At 41.8% G+C, this 12382-nt stretch overlaps 1 protein-coding gene across 1 annotated transcript; it reads right to left on the bottom strand.

Annotated features, from left to right (window-relative positions):
- Positions 1-338: 338 nt before the first annotated feature.
- On the bottom strand, positions 339-11986 carry PARL (presenilin associated, rhomboid-like; the record flags this gene model as incomplete). Its single annotated transcript, XM_008937446.1, has 8 exons — positions 339-666; positions 2393-2490; positions 4010-4111; positions 5126-5196; positions 5601-5750; positions 7132-7227; positions 9282-9330; positions 11819-11986. Coding segments are annotated over 8 exons (855 nt in total), but the record flags the coding sequence as incomplete, so codon positions are not given.
- Between the last annotated feature and the right edge of the window lie 396 nt (positions 11987-12382).

Raw genomic sequence — 12382 nt, forward strand, 5'->3', positions numbered from 1 at the left:
GTAAGCTTTGGCAAATAATCCAGTATTGCTTCATGTATTTCAAGTTTAAGATCAAAATAGATTTGACTGGCTTCTCATCAAACCTTTTCAACAATCAGTCAAGACCACGGAGCTTCATCACCACATCAGCCTTAAGTTAACTCTGATCTGTCTGAAGTGTGCCTTCTAGGAAAGCACCTCGTGTTTGGTGGACACGAGGGAGATGTGTGAGCCATTGCTTTCCTCAGTTCAAAAAATGTTTATCTTCCTGGTTGTTTGGACAGAGCTTTTGCCCACTTCACTAGAAAGCTTTTTTTTACTTCCTCCTTTGAAAAAATGTAAAGCAGGCTATTGCCTCAGAAAGCAACAGGATAAAAACCTTTATTGTTCCACCTTTGTCAGAGTTCATTTTCTATCCATAGGTATTTTTGTTACTGTAGGTGACATTAAAAACCTCAGCTCCTTAGAGGCCTAATGTGCAGTAGCAAAAAAACCTTCAAAACCAATTCAATCCCATGTCTTCAAGTCATACAGCACTGGGGCACCAGGAAGCTCTAGGATCAGAATCAGTTGGATCTTCCACCTCCTCCTCCCTTTCCCGTGTTCTTTGTCCTCATTTCGTGCCAAGCTTTCACCAGTGGTTCTCTGTTCTTCCAGATGAGCTCATGGCCATAAGTCACATACCACCTGGGAAAGGAGACACTGGTTAAAGCTAACTGCAACTCTTCTCTGTACCTGAGGAACAAGCTGACCACGAAAATCAAGTAATTCAGTAAAGGAGACAAGATAAACCAAGGCAGAAAGAACAACGACCTTGGAAAGTGGCAGGTAAGCCACTTGTTCTCTTGACTCCTAACAGTTTACTTCATGTTCTTGCTTATCTCAGTCCTGGGAATAAATGGTTTTCATGCCTTCAAGTAGAGATCATGAGAACAGGACACTGAAGAAGCAGAAAAAATTTCCCTTTGAGACTGTTACAAACAGTACTGTTGGCTGTGCTAATCCCTCCTGACAACACCAGGCATTTTTCTCAGTGTAAATACAGCTGCTCCATAATGAACAGCCACACTCCACTCCAAGTGAGTTTTCTTCTGTAAACATCTAAATGAAGATCTGATCTGTCAAAGCATTCTAACTTAATTTATAATCACAGAGAACTATATGTGCTGATACATGAATATGAACACAAGGGACTGAGCAAGGGAGGCTGTGATGGAGAGAAGTGGGGGGGAAGCAATCCCATGGAAAGAGGATGAAGGTTCTCCCACAAGCCTAAGCTTCATCTGAGCCATCAGCCAGTCCTAAGTGAGCTGGCCACTCCTTTAAATCATGCAGCCAGACACTTGCCTGTGAGGCAATGTACAGGATATACTGTGGTCATGCAACGTGTCTCTTAAATAGAGACCCTGCTTTAGGGTGAAGTGACCAAAATGATCACAGAAGGCGAGGCACTGGTCAACTCAGGACAATTCTCACTGCATCTGCTATCCCAGTTTAGGAATGTGTGAATCTGCATTATCATGAACAAGCTGATGCAATTCATCATGGCAGAAAGTAGGTACAGCAAGGCTACATCAGATGCATTTGTGGTGCCAGAGGAGGGGAGAAAAGGAGACTGCAGCACAGAACTTGTTGATATCAAAGCCAAGAACAGGCAAAGGCAAATCATAGGCCAAAGGAAGTGTCCTCCACCTGCTCCTCATCTGGCCTAGTGAAATCTCAGGTAGGCTTTTAAAATGCATATAGATAATGTTTAAAAGTGTTCTTAGCCATACATGTGCAAATGAAGACAACACTGTAATTGGGTAGAAGGGGAAAACTCCTTGGGTAATGTAGTTCAAACATGGAACAATGCAGAACTGTTTCCTACAGACTGGTTTCCAGTAGCTCTTCCCAATTAGGAAGGCTCCACACAAAGACAGCACAGCAATGCTGAAGGACAGCAGTAGAGGCTACTCAAAGGAATCTGGCCTGAGCCTGTACTAGCTCTGTAGCTCTCTCTAAATTGGCAATTAGAGGAAAAACACTAAGACAAAGAATTTGTCTCAGCTGTTTAATTCTAAACTTATTTTGATTTGTCCATGCTGTGTTTTGTGAGAAACTTTTCTGCCTTGTGACTCTCTGATGTGCTGGAGAGCAGGGCAGAGACAGTCAGCCCAGGTTATGGTGAGAGGACAATCTGACACCTAATCTGTCACTCTAAGGCAGTTCATCTCCATTTCCTTCAGTCCTAAGCATCTGTTCACTGTATTTTCCACCCAGTTTTACAGCACTATAAGGATAACAGTGAGTTGTCTTCAAGACAACTTTCCAAAAATAAAAGACCCCACACCTCAGAGGTAAGAGGAAGTAAAGAGGAGAAAATACAGGATACATTTAAATATGAAACAGAAGTCAGTAAATAGAGACTTACATTCCAAAGAGAGCTCCCCCAAGATGTGCAGCGTGGTCAAAAAGCCTCCAGCCCAGAGCAAGCCCTGCAGTGTCAAATGCAATTATGGCTTTTAAAGCCTGGAAAGGAACAGAACATGGCATGGACAGGATCAGTCACAGCATGTAATGGCCACTGACAACAGCAGTTCCTATTCTGGCACAGAGCAAAAATACAGAATCAAAAAATATCCCATAAATTTTATATCAAAGTAATTGCTGTAGGAAAAAAAAAAGCTTTAAAACAATAGATTCAGCCTTAGAGCTGTGCTGTCAAAATACAGCCTTGAGCAGCTACAGAGCAGTGTGGGGCTGCACGTGTCCTTTTCAAATAGTCTCTTCCAATCTGCCTTTCTAAAGCTCCAAATGTATTCCAAACTCAGGTCAGGAGACAAAAAAAAAGGGAGTTAACTGAAAAAGCACATGCTATGAAAGTTAGATACCAACAAATACAGAACTGCAACAGTGTCATTCAGCACCTCCAGCAGAGCTGGGCTGTAAGCTGTACTGCATCTGTCCTCCCACAGACAACCCTCTAGTGGCAGGAACGTGGGGCAGCATCCCTGCCAGCTCTCTCTAGGAGCTGATTAGGGGGGGTGTGAGGGAGGATGCAGGAGTGCACCAAGTTTAAACACACAGCTGCACAGTAGGGCTAAAATGATCCCAGGGTTTATACTGCTATAGGTAACGTTGCTCTTTTTACTGCTGCAGTGAGTACTTCCTCATGGCAACACTCTCTGGCTCTGCCAGTGTTTCTACCTAGGCTGTCTTTTTTAGGGAAGATGCAGTTCAAGGGCAGCATGTAATAAACCAGGTCCACTCAGGCAGAAGTGAGAACCCAACCCAGGAAGGTTACATCTAACAACACATGTTCAAATCTGTAAAAATATTAAATCTCACCCTCTTGAAATGACAAAGTTTAACAGCAGAAGAACTTTCAAGCAGTGGACCAAAGGTGATTAACAGGTCAAGATATAGATGAGAAGCTTCTCTTAAATAGCACAGTGGACACACTTAAAACAACTTAATGAAAGAAAAAAGAAGTCCTAGTAGCACACATGAAGAAAAGTCTTGTAGTTTATTTCTAATCCTAGCAGTGTTCTTAAAAGTATCAGAAGATGGTAAACCAAGGAGGAGGCAGGTATTCCTCCATGGCTGAAATGTTACTTCCCTTGAGATGTGAAACTTTTTCCCACCTTGATAAATTTTAATTCAAAAAGAATGTATCAATATTAGATTAAACTGTAACAAGTGCTGCTATAAAAAACAGCCCTTGTCAGAAAGGACAGTATTTGTAGCACGTCTCCTCAGACAGGTGAACCCAAATCCCTCCCAACTTCTTTCCCATCTTAGTATCACATTTGACACAGACCCATGCAGGAGGGAATTTAGGAAAATTCTAAATTCCCTCCACCTTTGTGCAATGACCACACTAGGCTCAGCAGTTCAGAACTGGCCTCCAGGACTCCCAGGTATTCTCTTTCAAAATAAATCTAACAGCTCAGCAACACAAAGAAAGTGGACATGTGCTCAGAGACTGGAGAGGTAGGGGGGGAAATATTTTAGGAACAGGATTTCTCTGAAGCTCAAAGATACTTACACTTCCTGCTGTGAATGTGAACATGGGAAGAAATATGATGGCAAGTTTTGCTTCTGGCATCTTTGTACACACAGCTGCCAGGACAGTCATGATAGCTCCTGACTGCAAACACAGCACAACACACCAAGGTCAGCTGAGAGGTACACAAGGAAAGTCAGTTCTTCTGCATGTGAACTCCCTTTCCTTGTTGGCTTTTATTTTCAAATGCAGCCTTTTGCACCACAGCCAAGTTCAGAATGAAAATCAAAACAACACACCATTATTTCATTTCACTATATGAAATTATAAATACTGAGGAAAAAAGTATCCCCCAGATGCTCTTACATCATTAAGAAATAACCTCCCTGACTTTTAAGATAATATCTTCCATTAATGTGCTTTTTTTCCCAGCAAACCCTAGAAATCTAACTTTTATTAATAAAACACAGACATCTCAGATGAAGGGAATCATTCTGAAGCTTGTACCAAAACAAGCAAAATAACAGATGGGCAGGGACAAGAAATCCTTTGTTAGTGAAACAAGCAATTCCCTGGTCTGTACTGAACTGACCACAGGCTTTTGTGTCCATGAAATCTCTCAATGGGAAGGCTGTGAACACAGGGAGCTAGTGCCATGTGTGGCAGTTTCAGAAGTTCAGATCAGTAAGACTAATGGAAAGTAGCATGCTCCAGATATAGTTTATTCATAAGATCCAGGGACAATACATAGTCAGCACTACCAAAAATTCTACCTTGGGGACAGCTCAACAGACTTTTTCATTCCAACTGAAAAATGAAAATCTGACTTTTGGCTTTTATCAAAATTATTTAGTAAAATAAAAGTTATAGAACTGAATGACCTCCTCAGTGACAAGAGGTCCTGCTGTTAAGTCCTTATTTACAAGCCATCAGCATTAAGTGGCATCAGTTCTGGGCTGTCCCTGCAGGAGATTTAACATATTTGAGTAGGCAAGTTCTTGCACAAGACTTGCTGCTTGTTACTTAGTTTTGGTAAATCTTCCTAGTTTCCTTTATCCCAAATATATTCTTGGCTCTTACACAAGTTAAAAAGTGTAGCAGGCTTTAAAAACAGCTTCAGAGATCATTATAAGGTCTCTCATGTTCTGAGATACTTACAGCTCCAAGGGAGGGTTCAAACCTTCCAGTGGCCATTTTAGCAACATAACTGACAAAACTGGAGATAACCCCTAGAAAGGAAACATGACAACTGGAAACAAACCAGCAATGCAGACAAGCATCAGCAAGGGCAACAATGTTCTCTGAACACTGTCCTAAAAAAGCTGTGTTGTTGTTTTAACATTAACTGTCATCTTTTCTCATCAGACTCCCATGAGTCTGTATTAACAACTATTTTATTTTGGTAGCTAAGCATGCATTAAATGCAGATACATGTCATGGTATTTTGAAGTCAAATATCCTAAACCCATCAAAATTCTCTATGACAGACAGCACGTAAGTACTGCAGTTAGTATGGAGTGATGTGTGGGACTGAGCAATGCCCCCCTGCCACTGTGCCTCTAGTGACCATGCACACACTTCTATCAATACCTATTCAGATTTTTAAGCATTGGAAATATACATGTAACATTACCAGCAGAAAGATACACTGCAATGAACTGCTCACACCCCAGAAGAGAGACAATGCTGCTGGAGAAGCTCCATAAAACATACATATTTGCTGCCATGTGGAATAGAGAGAAGTGACTGAATGTGGAGAGCAGCATGGGAGAACACAGGGCTCCTGCAAAAGAGAACAGTGGGGAAAATAATCAGTGTTTGAATCTGTTTCAACTTCCATGCCAAGCAGACCAGAAATTTATCAACACATACTATAGCCTAATTATGCTTGGAATTCTCAGATACAAGCTATGTAATAAACCCAGAAATGTAACAAATGTCAATTCATGCAATACTTTTTGGAAGGCAGAACAGAGATATGCATGCTATACAAACAGCTACTCTAGAAATTCTTAACTACCTACAGGGGCATGCTTTGTAGAAAACACTTATCTTTTTTTCCTTTCCAAAGGTGTTATAATATCTTTTATTTATAAATGCATACAGTGAAAGATTTTTAACACAATGAGCACCTACATAAAATCACTTCACTAGAGAGATGGACTCAAACCCGTTTTCTTTTCAGTGAGCTACCAGCTCTCCTCACTGCAACAGCAGCCTTGAAAGTGCAAAGAAGCCAATTAGCAGGTTTCAAGGTCGACATTATTTAACAGTAGGAGTGTTTGGGGTGACTGATGCTCCATCTGGATAACAGCTACCTTCAGCTCTGGAGTCTGTGTGGGCAATGGCTGAGTTTCCACTTTTTCAGCAGTAATTAAAGAGGATGGCAGGAAGTACTCTCCTAACAACCATTTATCCTCTTGATTATTTTCTGTATTGTAGAAATGAAAAGTAACTGTTTTGCCATCAAATGCTAGTAACTTGCTCTCCTCTGTTAACCTCTCCAACACATTTCATGCACAGTGAGAGACAAGTTTGTGGTGGTTTTTTTTTAACATGACTCAAAGCACAGCTCTGAAACACAGACTCTGTAGATGAAAGCCTGTCTGTTGATGAAAGCACACTTGCATGGGACTGACAACTCTCCTGTCTGCATCCCACAGAATAGTAAAGGGGGGGAAAAAAAACCAAAACCAAAAACAAAACACTACATTTGTGTCGAGTTTTTGAATGGCCTTACACAGCACCATTTATTTCTCTCCTTCCCAAACAGGAGCATGATCTGCATTCTGTCCAGGACAGCAGCAGGTGTTGACAGCACCTCTGCAAGTGCTATCTGCACCTTTCCAAAGGCAGGACCTGCATCCTGCTGACTGCAGTGAAAGGCCAGGTAGGAGGCAACACTTTTGATGTTACAATATTTAGGAAAGCACTAATGTTGTTTATTTTTGTTGTTGTTGTTTTAAAAAACTCTATTACTTGTAACATTTTTCCCCTCAAACCATCTGCTGTCTAGACAGAAGGATGTGTCTGGGCATGACTGAGATTGCTCGTGGGTGATGGAGCTACAAGTGAGCTGTGTGCCACCTGACAGTCCTGCAGGAAGATCAGAGGTTCTGCTACACCCCAGTGCAGTCAGGTCACCTGGACTGCTGCTCACTTACTGGAGGATGGGTCTGAGGTGAAGTATGTAAACATAATCCGTCGCATGCCAGGCAGCCTCCATAAACAGAATACAAAGACATTTGCAGCTATAATTCCTAATAAGAGGAAAAGAAAGAAGGTATAAAACAAATTATGAATAGAACACCATAATGTTCACTCAAAGTAAGCTTAAAAGAATTATACTTTTTCTTCACTATTCCCTTAAAAGCAGTATCTACTTCTTACTTCACAGTTTAAAAAAAAAAAGCAAAGAAAAACACTGAAAGCTGTATTTATATAGTGGAAGTCTTTCAGAAATATGACATTTAATTGCAACTGTCTTAACATACAGTGTAATAAACACAACAGTCCAGAAAATCTGAAGATGTTCAAGCTGTAGTTTCAAACTTCTATCCCACTGTAGAACCAATGAAACAAAAGCCAGGTCCCATTTCTAGCCTCTCTAGCTGCCTATTCCCAAACACCACCAATCTCTTGCACAGTCACATTTAACTGTGCAGGGAGGGGAGAAGAGCAGGGAACCATACAAACATGCAGTAACCATCCTGTCTGGTCCTGGGGAGCTTTAGTTTTGAGGGAATTGTAAAGATACTGGTTAGAGATCAAGCATAGCAATGCCAACCTGAGATTTTAAGGCACAGTCACCTCTGGGAGACAGGAAACATGCAGCTTCTACTCAACAGATGTTTATTGTGCTCTTAATTTATTTTAAATAATAATTTTAAATGTAAATATTAGAAACCTAATGATGCTAATTTATTGATTCTTGTTTAAAGTGCCTCTTCTATTTCTACCCAAGCATCTATGTATTTAAAATGTTTTATAATAGCTAGAAACATTAAGGGGGAACATAACTGTGATTCCTTTATGTAATGGTGAATGTCACATCATTATTCTGTTTGAAGTTTGAAACAAAATGTAAGAACTGTGAAAAACTCTGTGATATAAATCCTAGAACCAAAACTTCAACAGAGTCCTTCTTTTGACTCTCCATGCTGTTCCGAATGGTGAATGTCACATCATTACTCTCTGTTTGAAGTTTGAAACAAAATATAAGAACTGTGAAAAACTCTGTGATACAAATCCTAGAACCAAAACTTCAACAGATTCCTTCTTTTGACTCTCCATGCTGTTCCACCATGCCCTTTTATCAGAGCAAATATTTTCCCTGCATGTTAAACTGAGGTGTTGGAGAACTGTCAGCAACTTCAGTACAGCAAGCCCAATCTTGTTATGGCAATCTCCAAGTCTCTGAATGGCTCTGGGTCTGCCAGCTAGGATGTGTATTGCTGCTTAGATTAACTAGAGACTACAGAATATGAATCTCCACCCCACCCAAATACAGTATTTGTATCTGTGTCATGACCTGGCTTGCAAGTTGAGGAGTGAACTCAAAGCACTGTACAAAACTTTTTGGCAGCACTTGTTAATTGAGTGGCCTGAGACTATTTTTGCTGATGTTCAGCACTTCTGCAATCTGTTCTTAAGACTGGGAGTCAATTCTTTGAAGAGTGAGATGACTGAGAAGTTTTTTCTAAAACATTTCTACAGAAAAGTAAATGACACAGATGTAGCATTTTTAAAGTAACCTTACCCTAGCAACCTGCTAATACAGATTCTGTCAATAATGTAATATTTAACAGTGGCTATGGCTCAGCTATTTCATTTAGGTTTGAATCAATTTCTCATCAATTTCTCTCCACACATTACATTATCTTGATAATTTCAAGTGAGGTCAGGCTAACTATTCCAAACTACATTGTAACAGAAAGCTCAGGAGTGAATTTCTTGTTCTTTTATGTACCTCATACTACAAACAAAAAACAACTATTAGGGAATTTTATTCCCACATCTCAGGGGAATATATGTACCTATTACTTTTACTATATACATTTGCTGTTTTTCACAGTTCCTGAGCAAAATGTTGTCAAGGAGAAGATTCTAGCTAATATACACAAGACTTTATAATGCATACAAAAATAGTTTGTGAGAAGTATAGCAGAAATAGTGTAGGTGCAGCTGTAGGTTTACACTTGTTTTGTGCCCAACAAGCCCAAGGTGGTATGAAAGCCATCTGTCTGAACATACTGTACCTGCTTGCCATACTTCTCCTCCTGTGAATGTCTAACACTTGTAAGCTAACACAAACCTGTCACAGTCCGCTGACCCTCGCTCAGGTTATTCCACCAGCTGTTAACCTGCAATGGAATGGGTGCATGTCAGTGCTGCTGCAGGCTGCTTGCCATTTCACAAACAGCCACCTAAGGGGCTGCCTTTTTAAGCAAGGAAAGCATTTGTTTGAAATCTGTGAAGTAACCTGCTTTCAAAGTTTATTTCTGACTGGTTTAGCTTTTTGAGTTGGCATTTCCGTGGTTAAGAACAGTTAACTGCTCTCCTTCTCAGAAAGTATCACAGCTGAAGAGTTTCTTCAAAAAGAATGGGGTGATATCCTTTTAAAAAACAGCTCCACAGCTTCACCTCTGCTTGTGTTAAACAAGGATCTAGCCCATAATGCTTCCTTTAGCAGATGAGCCAAAGTTAGCACAAACCCTGCCTCGACTGAGCCTCACCCTAGTGCTGTCCAACATCACACCACCCACCTTGGAGAGATTCCACTTTTGTGCCAGGGTCCCTTTGGCAGAGGTGGCTCACAAGATGTGGAATCCATTCCCCCTTGCGTCCAGCTCACCCAGCCCTCCTCCAAGCTTAAAACCCCTGAAAAAGTTTATTGTGAGTGCAGTCAGCTCACAGCCAAATCCCACCCCTTTCCCTGCCTCAGCTTTCAGAATCATTTTGGACAAGTATTGTATGGATAGATCAACGACCTTCCAACCACATCAGTGGGGACAATACCATAAAAATTAACTGCAGGTTGGAGGTGAGGGGAAATAGTGAATGATTTGTTTCATACAGCACTATTTAATACCAGGGCAGAACTTCATTGGGTTTTTTTGCTCATTTTCCTGGCACAGGATACAGATACTGTTATTTCCTGCGAAGCTGTCTGATTTAAGAACACTGAACAAATATGATTCTTCTACAATACAGTAAGTAGGTACCCTCAGAAGCTACTGGTGGATCTTGAACTTGTAAAAATAGAACTTGCCAGCTGAAGATGGGATTAGGAGTTTAAGCCTATTAACGACAGGGCAGTTTGGTTTGGGTGGTTTTTTTTTTTTTTTATAGATAATCACTAGATCTTCCCCTGCAGGTTTTGAAGGAAAACAAACATATAAAACTGAAATTTAAAAAATATTAAGTGGCAATCACAATCTCACTTGCAGTTCATTTGCACTAACCAAGAAAGAATGCTGTACAGGGCCTGGCCAGGACAGAGCCAGTTCCCCTTATGGCAGCTCATCCGTGGTGCTGTGTGAGATTTCTGACCCAGATGGCACTGCTAACAGGCTAATGCTCTCATGTTTGCTGAACAGAGTCTGCACAGCATCAAGGCATTTCCCACTTCTTGCTCTGCCCCTGCAGCAACCAGACTGGGCTGTGCGACAGGCTGGGAGGGACACAACAGGGCAGAGGAACTGACCAAAGAGAGATTTCCTACCTTACAGTGTCACACTCAGCAGCAACAGGGGAAAGTGGGGATTTCAGGAGGTGTAGCCACCTTCTGCTCATGAACCAGCTGGGCACTGCCCTACCCCCACTTCTCTCTTCTCCCACTTACCCTTCACTTGTTCAGTAATTTTTTGGTTGCTGTTCTCTCCTTACCCCCAAGCTTTCTTGCTCTTATTCTTCCTCCATTCCTCTGGGGGTTTGTGGGGGGAATGGGTGACCAGCTGTATGGTGCTTAACTGCCAACCAGGTTTAACCCATTTTGGAAGAAGTATCACTTTACAAAACCATCTCTCCCATGTCCTGCCCAGGACCTCATGCTCCTCCAGCTCCATACTCAGCCCTACTTCCCTTGGACAAGCAGGCCTGAAAGAGTAACCAAGCCTGGCCTATCACAAGCCACAGTAATAACCTTGAAACAAACATAAAACATACATGCATGTTTAGTTTTAAATACACTTAACTCTAAACTAAATGACTGATGCTTTTGGGATGTCAGCTAAATTTGTAACAAGTCAAGTCTTGCAGCACTTATGTTGTTCTTACTGCCCAAACTCCAAAGTATTTGCATGGAAATGTCAGTGCTCATAAAGAAAAAAGGCCCTCTGAACCCTCATATTTGTGAGGTAAAGGTTGAAAATACAAACGGATTTCAGACACAATAGAATTAAAAATTCTCATGCTTAAGGTTCAGAATTTAAGCTAGTTCTGCCCTCTGGGAATTCATGTTCAGTCTTGAGAACACTTAGACACAGAAAGAGTAGGGTTTGGGGTTTTTTTGTAGCAAAAAAGCAGAAGGTACCTAGTTTAGATCCACAGACCACTGACCTTTGTTGCCTGTATTTCAGGATGAAGATGGTATTTTTCTACAGTAAAGTTTTTGCAGTGATATTGTGAGCTAATTTTCTAGAATTCTATGAGTTTTTCTTGTGAGGAAATGTATCTACTGCCGTTGGCTGAGAACCTGTTAGTGCTGTGAGTTACAAACTCAGGTGAACATGGCAAGCATCAGTTGTACAACGTGCTCAGACGTGCCCCCACCAGAGGAAAGCTGTGGTTGAGCTTTGGGCTCTGCAGGGACCCAGCCGTGAGGGTTTGGGCTGGGCCTGGCTGGTGTACCTGCTTCCTGAGGTCCCCCCTCTTCTGCGGCCGAATCCTGTCCAGCCAGTCTGCCCGAGCCTCCTCCAAGTAGCTCTGGACGCGCGACTTGAGCGCCTCGTACTGCCAGATGGCGGCCGACCCAAAGGCAGAGCCTGTGAACTGGGAGACGGGATGAAAAAGCTTCCTCTTGATGTGAGAAATGAATGTTTTATATTGAGAACAATCAAACACCGGAACGACCTCCCCAGGGATGCGGTGGGGTCTCCTTTGCTGGAGTTTTCCAAGGTGAGGCTGGATGGAGGGCTAGATAACCTCACCTAGGCTCCCTGTCCCACAAGAAGCTGGACCAGATGACCTCTGAGGTCCTTCCAACCTGAGCAGTTCTATAGAATCACAGAATCCTTTAGGCTGGAAGAGACCTTTGAGATCATCAAGCCAACACTACTAAGTCCTCTGCTAAACTGGGGGATCCTTGTGGTCCCTTACAGCCCTAACAGATTCTGATCTGTTTTAGCAGAGGACTTTAGAGCCCTAACGGCTCAATGGTTGGACTTGATGATCTTAAAGTTCCCTTCCAACCTA

This window comes from Merops nubicus, unplaced genomic scaffold (genome assembly GCF_000691845.1).
Source record: "Merops nubicus isolate BGI_N331 unplaced genomic scaffold, ASM69184v1 scaffold14790, whole genome shotgun sequence".
NCBI lineage: Eukaryota > Metazoa > Chordata > Aves > Coraciiformes > Meropidae > Merops > Merops nubicus.